General features: G+C 34.3%; 1 protein-coding gene across 1 annotated transcript; it reads left to right on the forward strand.

Annotated features, from left to right (window-relative positions):
- Positions 1–14,143: 14,143 nt before the first annotated feature.
- On the forward strand, positions 14,144–15,766 carry LOC122004445 (WAT1-related protein At5g07050-like). Its single transcript, XM_042559334.1, has 7 exons — positions 14,144–14,211; positions 14,277–14,468; positions 14,554–14,733; positions 14,809–15,046; positions 15,115–15,273; positions 15,359–15,510; positions 15,628–15,766. Exons 1-7 carry the CDS (start codon positions 14,144–14,146, stop codon positions 15,764–15,766), a joined length of 1,128 nt encoding a protein of 375 aa, XP_042415268.1.
- Positions 15,767–18,417: the final 2,651 nt, after the last annotated feature.

Below are 18,417 nucleotides of genomic sequence, written 5' to 3' on the forward strand. Positions count from 1 at the left end.
TCATGAAGAATTTGAATGAATTAATATTATTTTTCGTATAGTGCTCGTCAATCTGACGATCCCATAGGAGAAGAAGAAGGTTGATCTTCCAAGAAGCTTAAGGTTTGACAGAGTCGAATCCTCTTCGTCGAATGAAAAATGAAAAGTCGTCAAGAGATTATCACTAAATCCCTGGACACCAACCCTATATATAGGAGAATTCGATCCGTTATCAGCTTATAAATAATAACGGATCGGGTTAACAAGCTCTACACAGTAAGTTATTGATGCGGTTAGCACTAACGGTCTAACTCAGATTTTGATAAATGAAAAAGTAGGTTAAGTTAGTTTCGTTGTAATCTAACACTTTGACTGAGTGTACAGAAGAAGTCCAGATAGGTCGACGGACTAACCGGATATCTAGCACGAAGCCCAGCTAGATCGACGGGCCGACCGGATAGCTGGCACGAAGTCTAGCTAGGTCAACGAGCTGATCAGATAGCTGGCACCAAGTCCAGCTAGGTCGGCGGGCTGACCGGATAGCTGGCATAAAGTCCAAACAGGTCGACGGGCTGACCGGATGTCTGACTGGTAAGTTAAGGGAAGTCACTGGAGGGGAGTGACTTGGTGATACTACAAAAAAATGGAGGTTTCAGCATCGATTTTTTAGAACCGGTCAAATGACCGCTCTTATAGCTTGAATCGATTTTATAGAAACTGTTGCTATATATCTTGATTTGCAGCGGTTCACATAACCGACTCTAAATTATATAATTTGCAGCTGCCAAATATGGTCGCTACATGATATCAATATTAGAAGCGGTTTGTGACCGCGACAAAAGGCATATTTTAGAATCTGCTTCTATAATCGCTCCTACAGCTGTAATGAGAACATTTAGTAGCAGTATGTAACCGCGACAAAAATTATGCCAGAAACCCCCTTAAATATTTCTTTTGTGGGTCGATTGCATCCCTGTCTATACAATCTTGACTATGGTAAAAGTTGTGTTTACTAGCGAAAATATTCCGTCTAAATTGAATTTGGCTAGTAAATAAAAGATTTACCAGCTAAATTGTACTTTGGATAGTAAATAATTTTAATTACCGACAAAAATTTATTTGCCATGCAATTTTAATTTATTATTGACACAAGTTTAATATGGTCGGTATTGTGTAATTTTTTTACCTATCAAAATTAGATTTGGTATGTAATATTTAATTTGTTTACTAACCAAATTAGGGAACTTAGACGTTGATCCAGTTAGGGAACTTAGGCGTCGATCCAATTTAGAACCATTTCAGGAATCTAAGTTGAGATCGTGACTAGATTCCGGTCTCGGTGAGATGGAATCTAATTACTACTCTATAATTGTGCTAACATTTTATTTTGCAGGGTAGTATAATTTGCATTTACCTTGGACTAACATTTTCTTGTAGGAAATTGAGTTGCTGGAAAATGATGATCCGGGTGCCCGGAGCTTCCTATATAAGGAGGCTACCACCTGGAGCAAAATACAACATCTTCTTCGATGACTGCTCTATTGCGCATTGCTCCTACGATGCTGCGAGGCTTCTCCGACAACCTACGACTCGAGTTTATTTTCCTGTTGTCGGTATTTTTTAAAAGAGTTCTTGTACTTACATTTGTAATCATTCTTCGAACTGCTAGTGAATTGCCCAACGAAAGCACTCGACGAGTACGGGCCTTGGAGTAGGAGTCGACGAAGGATCCGAACTAAGTAAAATTGGTTTGTGTTTGTGTTATGTCTTTTATTTTTCCGTTGCATACTCGATTCGATTTTCGAATTCCCGATGATCGCTATTCTCCCCTCCCCCTCTAGCAAATTTTACAATCCAACAAGTGGTATCAGAGTAAGTACCGCTCTGAATTTGTGCAACCACCAATCGAGCAAGGGGAGTTCTTTTTAAAATAATAATAAATATCATTTGTGTTTAAAAAATATCCTTACGCCTTTCATTTTTTCCCTCCAAAATTATTTTTCAAAATTCATTGTCATCTTTTCACCGTTGGTTAGTATTAACAAAATATCGCATTTACCAAAATTTGAAATAATATTTTTTATTAATATTTTATTATTTTTTTAAAATTAGCAAAATACTATATTTTTTCTCCAATACTGCTAATCCAAGACCAAAACTTGGCACCTCTTTTTAGTTTTCTATCATCAGTGCTTAATGGCTCAAGTAAAAGGACGAAGCATTCACGAACCACCTCCATATGAGATGTACAAGAAACATGAATTCAATCTGTGAAGGATGCAGATGGAAACTTTTATCCTCATGAACGACTTCGATAGTGGCATGGCACTGAGAAGATCAACACAAAACTCGAAAGCAAATCAAAAGGTAATAAAGTTAGGTTCAGAATTATTACATAACAAAGTTACTTGCAGAATAGGAAAGGTCAAGGATGCCCACAAGTTAGACGATCAAGTCAAAATCGAATCCGGACTCGAGTCAGATTCAACAGAGAAGCCTACTGAATTAGGGGTTGCACTCAAGATTAGTAATATTTACCAAAATACCCCTGCTAGTAGTAGTTTAAAAAATATACAAGTTAATTTGGATATTTCTGAAAATATACGTGAAAATAATATATTTGACAATACATGCAAAAATACCCTTATGAAATTATCTGATAAAGCAGATCTAATTAATTTAGAAAATTTAGAAAAATTTGAAAATAATTAATAATCCTAAAAATTCAAATGATAACTAAATTTTGATAGACTTTAATCAAATTGACATCAACCGTGATTTGGTCAAACATTGACCAAATCAATTCAGACACATTAATTAATTCAGAAATAATTACTTCAAACATTAAAATAAAGTTGAATTCAAAAAATAACGAAATAGATTTAAATGAAATCAATAAATACCTTAATAAATTATTTAATAATCTTGACAATATTAATCTAGAAAATTCTATCCAAAGCGAAGAAAATTTTAAAGATAAGACTAATCTAATAAATTTAACTAATAATATGAACATAAAAGACAAAGAAAATATAAGGATAAATTCAAACACTCTATTAAAATCAAATTTAACAAATTCAAAATTAAATATTAAAAAAAATTGAAATTAACAATTAATAACAAGTTAAAAGAAAGATTTTCAAAGAAATATAATTCAAACAATTTAATCAATTCGAATTTAAAAACTAATAAAAGCATAAACATTAACAATAATCTATTAAAGAAATATAATTCAATTAACTTAATAAAATTGAAATTGAAAGAAAATTTAAATGTTAAATACACTCTTTTTTAAAAAGGATAATTTTACCAATTTAATTAATTCAAACTTAAAATTTTAAATTACAAATTAAAAATCTTAAAAGGAAAATTAATAATTTAGGGAAAGCTCCAAACTAGTTGGCACCTCCAAAAATAACCTACCCGATAGGATAATTAGAATTAGATTAAAAAAGGGCAAAAGTTTAACTTGACCTATGGTACTGGTGAAGTTTTGAATGATAGTAGGTTATAGAAGCTCAGTCTATGCATGTCTAGGAAGATATGATTTCGACCTAGTGTATTTGGCTGAGTGGAACTAACTGAAGCTACCCCTTACAGATCCTAACCAGTTATACCAAGGTTTTGTACTAAATTCAGTAGATAAGACTATTTGGAAAATCTCGAAGACATAGTTACTCTAATAATGTCCAAATGACTCACCATAACCCAGAAGTTTATACAAAAAATATATGTTTGTTGAGGCCAAAGCTAAACCTGAATCTAACACAAAATTAAACCAAACCCTAAAAATTAAATTTAACTTTATCTCATAAAAATTATAGGATTCCCTGATTGAAAACTTAGATCAGGTGAGTTAACTAATTAAAGACCAAAATATAATTAAATTAAATTAAAATTAAACTAAATTAAATTAAATTAAATTAAATTAAACTAAACTAAACTAAACTAAACTAAATTGAATTGAATTAAATTATATTAAATTAAACTAAATTAAAATTAAATTGAAACTAAAATTAAATTAAAATTTAAAATAGGTAAAAATTAAACTAAGTCAAAATTAAACTAATTTTAAAATTATCCTAAAAAACTAATTTTAAAAATTATTTAACTTAAAAATTATTTTAAAAATTGTTTTAACCCAAAAATTATTTTAAAAAATATTTTATTAAAAAATTATTTAAGTTAAATTATTTTAAATTAAAAATATTTTTTAAAAATTATTTTAAGTTAAAAATTATTTTTAAAATTATTTTAACTTAAAAATTATTTTTTTCAAAAAAATTATTTTATCTAAAAAATTATTTTAACATAAAAATTATTTTAAAAATATTTATCTTAAAAATTATTTTAATATAAAAAGTATTTTAAAAATTATTTTAACTTAAAAAATATTTTTTTAAAAAAATATTTTAACTTAAAAATTATTTTTTTAAAAAAAATATTTTAACTTAAAAATTATTTTTTAAAAAAATTATTTTAACTTAAAAATTATTTTAGCTTAAAAATTATTTTAAAAATATTTTAACTTAAAATTTATTTTAAAAATTATTTTCGCTTAAAAATTATTTTAACTTAAAAATTATTTATTTAAAAATTATTTTAACTTAAAAATTATTTAAAAATTACTTTAACTTAAAAATTATTTTAACTAAAAAATTATTTTAAAAATTATTTTAACTTAAAAATTATTTTAAAAATTATTTTAAATTAAAAATTATTTAATCTAAAATTTATTTTAGAAAATATTTTAACTTAAAAATTATTTTGACTTAAATTATTTTAACTTTAAAAAAATTATTTTAAAAATTATTTTAACATAAAAACTATCTTAAAAATTATTTTTAAAATTATTTTAAACTAAAAATTATTTTAAAAATTAGTTTAACTTAAAAATTATTTTATATTAAAAATTATTTTATATTAAAAATTATTTTAAAATTTATTTTTCAACATATTTTAACTTTAAAATTTATTTTAAAATTTATTTTAAAATTTATTTTAAAAATTATTTTAAATATTAATTTATTTAAAATTATCTTAAAATTTATTTTAAAAAATTAAGTCACTGGAAGGGAGTGACTTAATGAGAATGTGTTCCTCGTTTGAGGTAACAGTAGGCGTCGATCTAACTTAAAATCATTTCGGGAATCTAAGTTGAGATCGTGACTAGATTCCGGTATCGGTGAGACGGAATCTAATTACTAGTCTATAATTGTGCTAACACTTTGTTTTACAGGGTAGTATAATTTGCATTTTCCTCGAACTAACATTTTCTTGCAGGAAATTGAGTTGCTGGAAAATGGTGGTCCGGGCACCCAGAATGCAAAATTCTATCCCGATGCAAGATGGAACACGCTGATTAGTTGGGCCGATGTCACGCTCAAGGCGCCCGGAAGAGAGCTCCCGGAGCTTCCTATATAAGGAGGCCACCACCTGGAGCAAAATATAGCAACTTCTTCTACGACTGCTCTATTGCGCATTGCTCCTACGACGCTGCAAGGCTTCTCTGACAACCTGCTACTCGAGTTTATTTTCCCGTTGTCGGTATTTTTTAAAGAGTTCTTGTACTTATATTTGTAATCATTCTTCGAACTACTAGTGAATTGCCCAACGAAAGCACTCGATGAGTGTGGGTCTTGGAGTAGAAGTCGACGAAGGCTCCAAACCAATGAACCAAGTAAAACTGGTTTGTGTTAGCGTTGTGCATTTTATTTTTTCGCTGCATACTCGATTCGATTTTCGAATTCTCGACGATCGCTATTCACCCCACCCCCACCCCAATCTAGCGACTTCTACGATCCAACAATCCACATATAGAACAAGTATAATAAACTTACTCCAACTAAACTTGACATATATGCACTGATCAATGGGGTTCTCTAAATCTAAATGAGATGACCAGTTGATCAAATTTTTTGTACCATTGACAGAATGTCTATTTCAAACCATAAATGGACTTCTTTAATCTACATACTAGGTGTTTTAAGTCTGGTAACTCAAAATTCTTTGGTTGCACCATACATATAGATTCTTTTATGTCTCCATTAAGGAATGTAGTTTTTACGTCCATTTGGACCATTTAGTATAACTTCAAATCATAATGAGCTACAAGTACTATGATTATCCAAATGGAGTCTTTCGTTGACATATGTGAGAAAGTCTCTTTGTAATCAATGTCTTTTTTCTGAGTGAATCCCTTGGCAATAAGACGAGTCTTATACTTTTCGACATTGCCTCTTGAATCCCACTTGGTTTAAATATCCATTTACAACATCGGACTTCTTACCTTCAGATAATTCGACAAGTTCCCAAATGTCATTGTCTGCCATAGATTTCAACTCTTCCTGCATGGCGTTAATCCACCTGTTAGGGTTAGAATATTGTTTGACTTCTTGGAAAGATTTAGGATTACTTCCCAACCCGATGTCAAAATCATGCTATTGGAGATAAACATAATCATGAGAATCTGTGGTTCTTCGTTCCCTTATGGATCACCTTAAAGTCACTTGTGTTTGAGATGGTTGAGATACTTTCTCATTAATATGAGACAATACCTCAACTTTAGTGGTAGGCTCCTCTAATTGCATTGGACATGTCATCGGAATATTTTGGTTCACTATACTTACTAGATGTGTAATATCCATAATTGCGGTATGACAACCATACCGCAATTGATCGCACTTGTAGTGACCACATGAGGATCGCTAACATTTTCCTCAAAAGATACATCTATAATTTAATGATTCTCACTGTCCTCAATGAATTTGGCGCTTCCCCTTTCAAAGAAGGATCTCTTGGAGGGATCATAAAATTTATACCCCCTTAATTTCTCAGAGTAACTTACAAAATTATAGTTAACTATTCTTGAGTCCAATTTTCTTTCATTAGACTTGTAAGGTCTAGCTTCATTTGGACAACCCTAGACGTGTAAATGTCTAATGCTAGGTTATCTACCCGTCCACATCTCGAATGGGGTTTTAGTTACTGTCTTACAGGTACTCTATTAAACATGTAAACTACAGTCTTGAATGTCTCATTCCGCAAAGATTCTGGTAGAGAAGTAAAGGTCATCATATTTCTCACCATGTCTTTTAGGATTTGATTAAGATGCTCAGCTACACCATTCTAACCGAGTGTACCAAGCATGATATATTGAGGCACACTCACACACTCAACAAGATAGTTCACAAAAGGTCCTAGACATTATTCACCTGATTCATCATATCGATCATAATATTTACTTCCACGGTCGGATCAGACGACTTTAATTTTCTTTCCTAATTGAAATTCAACTTTGGATTTAAAAATTTTAAGCATGTCCAAAGATTACGACTTCTCATTAATAATGTACAGATAGCCAAATCTGGAATAGTCATCTATGAAGCTAATAAAATATGTGTGTTCATTCCAAGATGCCTTAGAAAATTATCCATAAATGTTTGTATGTATTAACTCTAAAAAATCACTATGACGGCTAGCCTCCTTGTTCCTTTTGTTAGTGGTCTTCCCCTTAACACACTATATGCAGACATCAAACTCTGACATGTCAAGGGAATTGAGAATTATATATGACATTAACCTTTCTAGATATTTGATCCTGTCTGAAAGCGAGAAGTTGGAATGCTGGAGATGTGACAGCTTTGCTGACCGGCTATGGACCTCGCTCCACTCTATAAAACAAGTAATGTCAGTGCCGAGTCAGGGAAGAGGTCTCCGGGTTGGCCCTCCAACGCTCAAGTCAGTCACCGGAATGTGGAGAAAAGTGGAGCAACTGTAGAACTATGAGCAAACAATAGATAACGCGTACCTCCACCCGTAATGGACCTCCTTTATATAGAGCCCTAGTGGGAGTCGTACGCGCTTCTCGAGACATGGGCACGCTCTCCAATGTGTCCCATGAAGGGGTTTGTTAAGAAGTACCTCTGACACCATACCTTAACAGGGCATGTATATCCCTGACAAGACAGTAGTAGATTCCGCCATACGATTTGCATGTCGACAATGCCTTGTGTCAGCGGCACTACCTCCCAAAAGAATGTCGAGAGACACTCCAGTGGTCCCATTGCTGGGCCAAGCGGCATAGCTGTTAGGTAGGACTCCCCGCTCCATCTATAGCCAGGTCCCCTTGCTTGGTCAAGCGGGGTAACAGCTCAGTCGGGACCCCTCCGCTATGTCTACCTCAGTGGCTCTTTTATACGATGGTTTTGTAGCACATGTGTTCCCCCATTCGGACAAGCTACCCGGTCTTCCTTAGCTCCATATCAAGCGTCAGCTGTCTTACGCATTATCCCGAGCTACACTGGAGGTCTGCTCAAACCTGTCTCCCGCTGGTCAGGCCCTAACTACCCGACTGGCCATTGTCATTGTCCTCCGTTCGGTCCTTCAGCACCTGAGCATTGACTAGCTTGACTTTGACCTCCACCCTGGCAATTGACCCCGCGCTAGGTAGGCCTCCCTCCATCTCCACATCAGCATTGTTTGGATATATGTATTAAACGCCTATGCCACAAATGGAAGAATTCTCTTCGGTTAATTTACGTTTCATACTTATACTATGCATTATTACGTTGGTAACCGTAGGAGTAAAGGTATTCAATTTATAAAACTTATCAACCAAGGAACCATTGCCCGCCAACATTGAATTAAAGAAAATATTGAAAATTTCATTTTTTAAATGAACAGGAATAGCCTAATTTGTCCAAACAAGAAATTGAAATTAAATTTCGTCGAAAAGACGGTATAATAAATATATTTTCTAAATCACAAAAAAAATTAGTTACTAAACAAAGCCTAAAAACACCAATTGGCTTGACTTTAGCCTTCTTTCTGTTCCCCGTATAGATATATCTTTCACCATCAAGCGGAAGTTGGTTCTTGAGACAACCCTATATAGTGACACTTATGTAAGTAGTTACATCGATATCTATCCACCAATTGTCAATGGGTACAATCACTCAATTGACTTCCAAACTGATAAAGTTGAGAAGTTTACCCTTCTTTACACGTCAGTTGGCGTATTTAAAGCAGTCTTTCTTCATATAACCTTTCCTCTTTGTTTGCTTCTTGTGCTCCTTATGACCATTGCCTCCAGAAGCTGCAATTTGTTTTCTTTTTTTTTTCTTTATTGATCGTTTTCCTTTTCTTGCTTGAACCTTGGGATCCAGATACAAAGTGAGCACTTTCAGGTGTCTCACGCCTCAGTCTCTCCTCCTCTTGCACACACTGAGCTATCTCATTCAATGCATACTTTTCCTTTTGAATATTATAAGAAATCTTAAAAGTAGTGAACCATGCAAGCAGAAATATCAAGAAGAAATGCACTAACATAGACTCGGACATTTTGAGTTTAAGTGTTTTCAAACTTGTGACGATATTGGACATCTCCATAATGTATTCCCTTATCTTTCCTTTGCCATTATACTGCATGGCTACCAACTTCAAAAAAAGTGTGGTAATTTTGATATTTTTGTTTGTTATGAAATGATCTATTAATTTGCTAAGGTAACTCCTAGGATCATCTCCCTCAGTTATTGAGCCTTTAAGTTGTGCTAGTATAGAAAGTCTCATGATACTTATACATATACGATTTGATCTCTCCCACTGCTAAAATTCAACCCTCTGCTCTATAGTGCTAACATTGGTCAGAGGTGCGGGGTGATCGTTTCTTAATACATAGTCTAAGTCCATGCAGTTTAAGACTATGATAATGTTTTCTTTCCACTCAGCAAAATTCAAATCAGTTAGTGTGGGGATATTATTAACACTGACAGTTACTAATTGTACTAGAATAATAAATGAGAGAAAATAATGTGAGCTTACAATTTAATTATAGCCAAGAACATATAAATATATAATAACATAAGATTATGCAAATAAAATAAAATTTAAATGCATATACACGGGCTCTTTATGAGATACCAAATACAACATTGCATTTTACTGTATGGACTAAAATATAATTTATTAGTGGTACTCTCTAATTTAACTCAAAGTTTAATTGATCACACAATGTGTTTTCCTTTGGACCAATCTATTGTGCACATAATATGATACTTTATTTGAGTCATATTTTGGTACATAGCTTACAACAACGTTAATCAGCCACATAATATGTTTTCCTTTAGGCCGATATATTTTGTGCATAATTTGAACAAAATAATATTTTTTTTGTTCTATAATTGTAAGCTACCTTGTGCATACATCTACCAACACAAAATGCATTAAACCTACTAAATGTCTTCCTTTGGGTTGACATAATAATTCAACTTAGTAGCACGTTATGTAGATAGACTCCAAAAAAATTTAAGAACTTAATTCAAATATAAATTACTTAATCAGTATTAACAACCTAAAATTAGGCTTATTAATCAATTGATACCTTATGATAATCGATTGATATGATCTAATCCATTATCTCAATCGATCAGAAAGTCTACTGTATGTGACTACATGATTATATATAGAACCCTCACTTTAGAAGCTAAAATTTCCTTTAAGTTCTATAATTAAATAGCATTATTTGATATCATTTAATCCCTTAATCATTGTTCACTATTTCATGTTGAAATAGTGGTAGTGTTTTTTTTCCTTTCACTGTTTCACATTGAAGCCGACTCCATCTAGTAGGATAATACTTGATTATTGTTATAGTATTTGTTTCACGTTGAAATAGTGCTAATTTTTTATGTATGAAACATTGTTTCACGTAGAAATGGTGTTTAATTAATTGCTTTAACATTTTAATCAATTACAAAACACCGTTAATCGATTAAAAACGATCTTAATCGATTAAAAATTAACCTAGTTGTAAGTTTAAGGTTGTTAATCGATTGAACTTCAATCCTAATTGATTGATTTCATCAATTGATTAAGCTGATCAATTCCAATTGATTTTATCATGATTTTTCTTCGGTTAATCGATTGAATATTATTCCTAATCAATTGAAGGTATCAATCGATTAAGATAATCGATTCCAATCGATTTTACCATGATTTTGAACTGGTAGCATTGAATCGATTGACTTGATTGATTAAAAATCGATCCTGTATTCAATCTATCGTCCCAATCGATTTGCGAAATTCACTAATTAATTGGTGTCAACTGAATCGATTGGAACAATCAATTCCCATCAATTATCTTCGTTGGCCAACTAAGCCAATCGATTAAGCCATCGTGTAGATCAAACGCGATGCTTTGCTCGTTGTTCTTCATGTTCTTCACAAAAATACAAAAAAGTCAAAAATCCAAACGTTTCCTAGTTTTTCTATTACAATAATTTGATGATCAAATTGTTAAAATAAAACAACGATGAAGAACCCTAACCTTTAATGCCATGAAAATAAATTGAAAGGACTTGAATCCTATGTCGTATGAATTCTAAGAACCAAATAAGAATTCTAATAGGAAAATACAAGCACATTAGCAGGATCTTGTTACTACGAAATCATGGCATGACAAAGAAAAACATAAGCTGTAAATCACGTGATTTGGACAAGCGAAACAAAAGTATGCAGATTTGGAATATAATGTCACAAAACTAGTTGAGAAGATGATAAGGTTTGTACTTTAAATAATTGCATTCATATATCCTAACATTTTAACTTATATTCTTGTGCTTTTCTAGATACTTAAAGGATCTTAGCATGCAAATATTTTGAGTCTGCTTTAAAACTTTTCCTTGGCTAAATTTCTGAATGTTTAAGTTCTAGTAAAATTAAATTTCGCAAGTGGACTAAACATAGAAGTTTTGCTTGGAGTAACTCTTTATCTTCTGTGAGGCGGATACCATGAAGTGGTCTCTATCTTTTTTGGTCAAAACAATAGAAAACATACTTGGATGAGTACTATTGGAGTTTTCTCTTTTATAAATAAAAAATTTCAAGTGGATTAAACATATATAGGTTCTTGTTAAATACACATTATTGTTAACTTGTGATCTACATTATCTTTGAAGTTTTGCTTGGGGTAACTCTTTTTCTTCTGTTTCGTTTGTGAGATGTAGTGGTATCTATCCTTTATGGTTGAAATAATATTGAACATAATTGGAGGACTAGTGGAATTTGCTCTTTTAAGTTTTTCTTGCTTTGTTTTATATCTTGTGTTTAATTTCAGGTGATAAGTTGGCATGTCTTTATACTTTGAAGAACATAAATTTCTCTTGCTTTATTTTGAATTTTACAACTAGTAATATTGAGTATATGGATTGTGAACTTTTCAATTTTTTATCTTTTTATTAATATTGTTTATTTGTTTTGAACAGAGTTTGTGAGGCGAAATCTATGTCGGAGGAGAAGGTAAGTATTAAGTTTTTTACAAACATAAGAAATTTATTGCATATATCTTGTTTCTATATGTTACAATTATTTCTCTTGTTAGTTTAAGTAATCTTGTTAGAAATGAAATGTTTTGTTTGTTTGTTTATTTCAATATATCTTGTGAATGTCATACTTGTTTCTGCATATTATAATTATTTTTCTTGTTAGTTTAAGTAAATATCTTTCTAGTTAGAAATGAAATTTTTGTTTGTTTGTTTGTTTTGATGCAGGAAAATAAGATTGGATTAAGAAGAAGTTTGTTAGTTTAAAGTTTTTTTGTGTAGTTTATTGTGAACTTAACTTGTTAGATGTGTATTTTATCATGACCTGTATGGATTTTTATGGTACTTTGTTGTATGGTACAACAAACTTTGTGGTATGGAACTTGTATGTATTTGATATGTTAGTTTAAGATTTGATATCATTTTGTAGATTTATTTGATGTGTGAAATGTTAATTAGGATGTGTGATATGTTAAATTGGATGTGTAGTATGTTTCTATTGTAAACAAGTGTGTTGTATTGTATTAACACGATAAATTGAGGAAACAAATAAACTCTAGTCAAATTTAGGAACAAATTTGACGACGAAAATAATTCGTTGCCAATTTATTAAAAATACTGTGAAATGATAAATATTGCGACAAATTAATTTTCGTCCTAAAATTCGTCCCAAAATCTGGGACGAATCTCTGAATTCGTCCCAGAATCTAGGACGAATCCACATTCGTCCCAGATTCTGGGACGAATCCACAGATTCGTCCCAGAATCTGGGTCGAATTCTCAGATTCGTCCCAGATTTTGGGACAAATTCTAGGACGAAAATTAATTCGTTGCAGATTACCAACGAAATTCTTATTCACCCCTAAATTTTGCCTACCCGAATTCAAGGACAAAATATTTTTTGTTGCTAAATTTGGGATAAATTTTTTTTTTGCAAAATCATAAACGAATTTGGAGACAAACCAAAACTTCATTGCTAAATTTGACAACAAAATCTAAGTTTCGTTGCAGAATATTTGCGACGAATTTGATGACAAAAAGATAATTCGTCCCAGAATTCGCCCCAGAATTCGTCCCAAAGTTGGGAACGACAGTTTTGGGACGAAAATATTTTTGTCCCAGAATTCGTTCCAAATTTTTTTGCAACGAATTTTTTTTTATAAATTCGTCCCTAAATTTGTCCCAGATTAGAACTTTTTTTTAGTGCACGAAGAACCTAAATACAGCAGAATTGACATTGTTCTTTGTATAGTACTCGTTGATTCGGCAATCTTGTGGGATAAGAAGGTTGATCCAAGACGTTTAGGATTTGACGGTGCCAAATCCTCTTCGTCTAATGGGGAATGAAGAGCCATCAAAAGATTATCCCTAAACCCTTGGAGACCAACAATATATATAAGGGAATCTGATCCATTATCAGCCTATAGATAATAACGGATCGAACTAACAGACTCTACACGGTAAATCCATATCTAATATTCCGAAATCCAATAAACTTAAATTTGATTACTTAAACGGATTCAATTCGTGTTCATAAGTACAAACTTATAAATAAATGCACCTAAAGGAAATATCTAACACACTTATCTTCCAGACAACCAACTTTGAGAAGAGGTTTATTTGTTTGACAAATAGGCATGCATGCTTGATGTTTGACAAAGTTGAGAGTATTTCTTAGGTATCATGCACCAAGCGAAGTCTTTTCTGTGGTAAATTGGTAATGCTATGTGACCTTTTTTCTCCTTTTGTTTTTTTTGTTTTTGCCTCAGCAGTGCTCCTGACCTGACACCTCTTCCTGATTCCACTCCCTTTCTGTGTGTCAAATATGGAAGAACTTGTAAACAATGGCCAATGAATCTGAACTCCACCATGAAAAAGTGATGCTGATAAGCGCCAAACCTTCTCAAACAAGGTTTCGGGCGACTTTCTTCGTTTATAAAAAACTGAGGACGATAAAAATTGTTACATACGATTCAGGTTGGCGATCATGGCTTCCATGAAAGCATGTGCCCCTTACATCTGCATGGTTGTGTGCCAGTTCGCATCTGCTGGATCCAGCATTCTGAACAAACTTGCATTGGAACAAGGACTAAGCATGCTAGTCTTTGTTGTTTACAGGCACCTCATCGCCGTGATCATCTTGGCTCCTCTTGCCTATGTGCTCGAAAGGTTCGAGCATCACGCTTCACTGGAATTGTTGTAAATAAATGATTACAAATGAATTAATACTTCTGAATTCATCTCATTGTTGTAGGAACCAAAGGCCCTGCTTCTCATTTGCTATCATGCTAAAAATATTCATTCTTGCTATGGTGGGAATAACAATTCAGCAAAACGTATACTATGTTGGACTCCATTTCACTTCTCCAACTGTTGCCGTTGCCTTGAGCAATGTCATTCCTGCTTTTACTTTCATATTGGCAATGATACTAAGGTTAACTCAGACATTAGTTTCATGTAATTTCATCTAACAATTTCATATCATGCTATATTTGGTCTTCTTGATCAGGATGGAAAAGCTCAGCTTGAAGACAGCACGAGGGAGGACCAAGCTTGGAGGAGCCATCTTTTGCATCGTTGGTGCTCTGGTCTTCATATTTTGGAAAGGTCATCTGTTGGGAGTCATTGTTAGAAGACCTTTGGTCCAGTTCCATTTCAAAAGTTCTAAGAAAGGAGATGATTGGGTTAGAGGCTCTGCTCTTATCTTAACCAGTTGTTTTGCAGGCAGTGCAAAGCTTGTTCTTCAGGTCCTGGATTACTTCACAATAAGCTAATCCTTTTTGTTAAATGAAATTCATGAGTGAGTATTCTTCAGGCATTCATCTGCCAGATCTACCCAGCCAGACTCACCATGAACACCTTGGTGTGCTTCTTCGCATCACTGCAATCTTCTGCACTTGCTCTCGTCTTCGAACGGAATGCTTCATCATGGAGAATGAATTGGAACATACAACTCATGGCTATCATATATGGCGTACGTATCGTATCTTTTGGTTCAGTAATTAGTTTCTATCATAGGAGAGTTTTGAGAATTCTATGATGTCGATATACATATGCAGGGAACTGTCATATCTTGCCTAGTATACTACTTGCAAATATATTGCATTAGCAAGAAGGGACCAGTATTTTGTTCCATCTTCGCACCTCTAGCAATGTTGATTGTGGCTTTTGTCTCGGCTTTCATCTTTGCCGAACGACTTCATGTCGGCAGGTTCGTAGCTATTTTGATTGATCAACTGTGTTCTTAGATAAGAAGAAACGTTTAAAAGGGATCTTCAGTCTCAAAAATAAACTCATTTATCCTTTGCTAGCTGGGGTTTGTTTATAGCTTGATAGGTGCATCGATCATAATTCTGGGACTCTATTGCTTCCTCTGGGGAAAAAGTGGAGATTCCATTGAGGAAAGTGACAAGGATTGTGGAGCGCAGAGGGATTCGGAAGCTGAAATGAGCCCTTGGCATAATTAGTTGTTTTTGTTTTTTTTTCTTGGAAAGAAAAAAAATATTGGTAGCAGTTTGAGGAATGTATGACTCCCTAGTTAAAGTGAATGAAATGGAAAAAGAGGAATAGTTACTGAAATTGTTTTGCATGGTTGTCTTTTAAAAATTACTATGAATAAAAATTTTGATGCCATTGTATGATCTTCATTCCTATCAATACAGAACTAATACTTCCTCTCAAATGTAGGACTTTTGATATTTCTATAAACCTAAAATATTTATGTTGGCCTACATCCGTCGCACCAACAACTTTATCAATACCAATAATTACTCTTGATCCGGTGGTAAAGATCGGAAGCCCACAGAGAAGGGGGTCAATGACACAGGAGAGTCAAAGTTCCGGCTGAATGGGCAGGAAGTCTCCTGGCCGATCGGCCTGAGTAGATCCCGGGCCGGCGCGAAGACAGCTCGACCTCGGGTCGAGCTTCCGACGCTCACAAGCTCCCTTATAAAGGAGTCGCTATGCCGAGTGGCCGAGCCGCTCGGTCGAACTGCAGAACAATTAGCTGGTGCCCTGTCCGAGTATGTGACCGAGCGGCCGTCTCGCCCGGTCCGAGGCGCATATATACCCGAGCGCCCTAGAGTCCGAGCAACTAGCCTGTCCGGCCCAAGTAGCGACAAAAGGCTTAGAAGAGGACAAAAATGATAGCTTGTGATATCATTCTCGAGACACCTGCCGCCGACAAACAGCAGGATCGGCGGTCGAGCCGTACCGAGGATCGTACGGGGAAAGTTTCCGCTGCCGTGGCAAAGATATGCTCGGACAGTTGCGGTATAGCGTCAGACATGCTTTTTTGACACAACCATTCTGAGGTATATTTTGAGGAACGTGCATGTCTCGGAAAACGTGCACGCGCCTCTCTGGGGTCTTATATAAAGACCCCCAGACTTCGACGGAGGTATGATTTCTCTCCTTATCTTCTGTAGCTACAGTCTCTCTATTCTGCCTCTATTTCTTCTCGCCATCGCCTGACTTAAGCGTGGGTCGTCGCCGAGAACTCCTTCCCGGCCCGGCTTTGTTGCAGGATCATCGGAGGCTTACGTCACTGTGGAGATCACCCGAGAACAGCAGAGAGCACCCCGTCCTCAGTTTTCATCGACTCAGCGCACGGACAGAAACAACTCTAATAAAAACTCAACCAAAACCACGTTATCAAATTAAGGTTAATCTAGTGTCATTTTTCTTTTTCTTTTTGTCTACAATCCTTTGACACAAGGGAATTTGATCAAGGTACTTAACCACTTGAGATTTAAGCGGTTGGATCCCGAGTCAATCTCTGGAAGCACTTCTTTCCAAACCTCTTTGAGAAGATGCTCATTTTTAAAAGAACTCGAAGACTTTTATTGTCCAACAAGAGCAATATAATGGTAAATTACTTACGATCGTTCAAGGATTAGCAAGTATGAAGGAATCTACGTCTTCGAAACCCTTTCCCTTTATTTGACTGGAAACTCCCTCACAGTTCAGTAAAGTGAGCAATATACGAAGCACTATCTTTTGCATTGATCATCTCAGTTCTTGACAGAATATGGTGAGACTCGATGCTTTTTCAAAATTCTAGAATGCGACATCCTCAACGTTTGGTTGGATGGGGACTAACTGTAATCCGCAAAAGAAATATTGACGTTTCAGTAAGTTACTTGGATTTTCTTTCTTTATTGAAATCCAACATTATTAATTGGCATGGTGAATGCTCCTTTTTTAAAAATAGAAAAAAAGAAAGAAAAAGGCATGATGAATGAAAGAAACTGAAGGATTCCTGAGGATGATTCATCTGCAAAACAATCAAACTGCTGGTATTAGTTCCAGAAAAGTGCATGGTAAATGCTTTAATTTTGTAACAATCAAAGTTAGTTTCTGGCTCTTCTTGCCACTGTTTTACCCATCAACTTTGCGAGCACTCAGTGAATTGTCCTTGCCTCTGATTGGTAAGAAACCGCACCAAGTTTACAGATCCAATTGACACATGCATTTCTACCAAGAAGAATGAAGTGTAGTTAGCTGCGACTGAGTTACTATAGATTGATATGCCTGATAGGTGACAAAGATGAGAAGATTTCTCAGGTATCATGCACAAAGGTGGGTCTTTTATGTGGCCATGCTATTTGACTTTATATGCTAAGTGCCCCATTATCTCATCCTGAGTTGACCCCTCTTCAAATTCAGCAAAAAGGAACACAATTCTCTTCCTTAATAGAGTCCCTTTAGGAGTATCTAATATAGAATAACTTGAAAATAATGACCTGTGAATCCGAACACCACCATGAAAAGTGATGCTGATAAGCTCCAAACCTTTGCAAACCAAGTGTTGTGGGGTTTTCTTCCTTTATAAAGAACCAAGGACAATAAAAATTGTCACAAACAATTTGGTGAGGAGATCATGGCCTCTGTGAAAGCATGTGCTCCATACTTCTATATGATTGTGTCCCAGTTCGCGTATGCTGGATCCAGCATCCTCGGCAAGCTTGCATTAGGACAAGGACTAAGTGCGCTTGTCTTCGTAGTGTACAGGCACCTTATTGCCATGCTCATCTTGGCTCCTCTTGCTTATGTGCTCGAAAGGTTCAAGGATCATGTCTCATTAGAATTGTTGAGAACAAGATATATGACTACAAAT

This window comes from Zingiber officinale, chromosome 1A (genome assembly GCF_018446385.1).
Source record: "Zingiber officinale cultivar Zhangliang chromosome 1A, Zo_v1.1, whole genome shotgun sequence".
In the NCBI taxonomy this organism is placed as follows: Eukaryota; Viridiplantae; Streptophyta; class Magnoliopsida; order Zingiberales; family Zingiberaceae; genus Zingiber; species Zingiber officinale.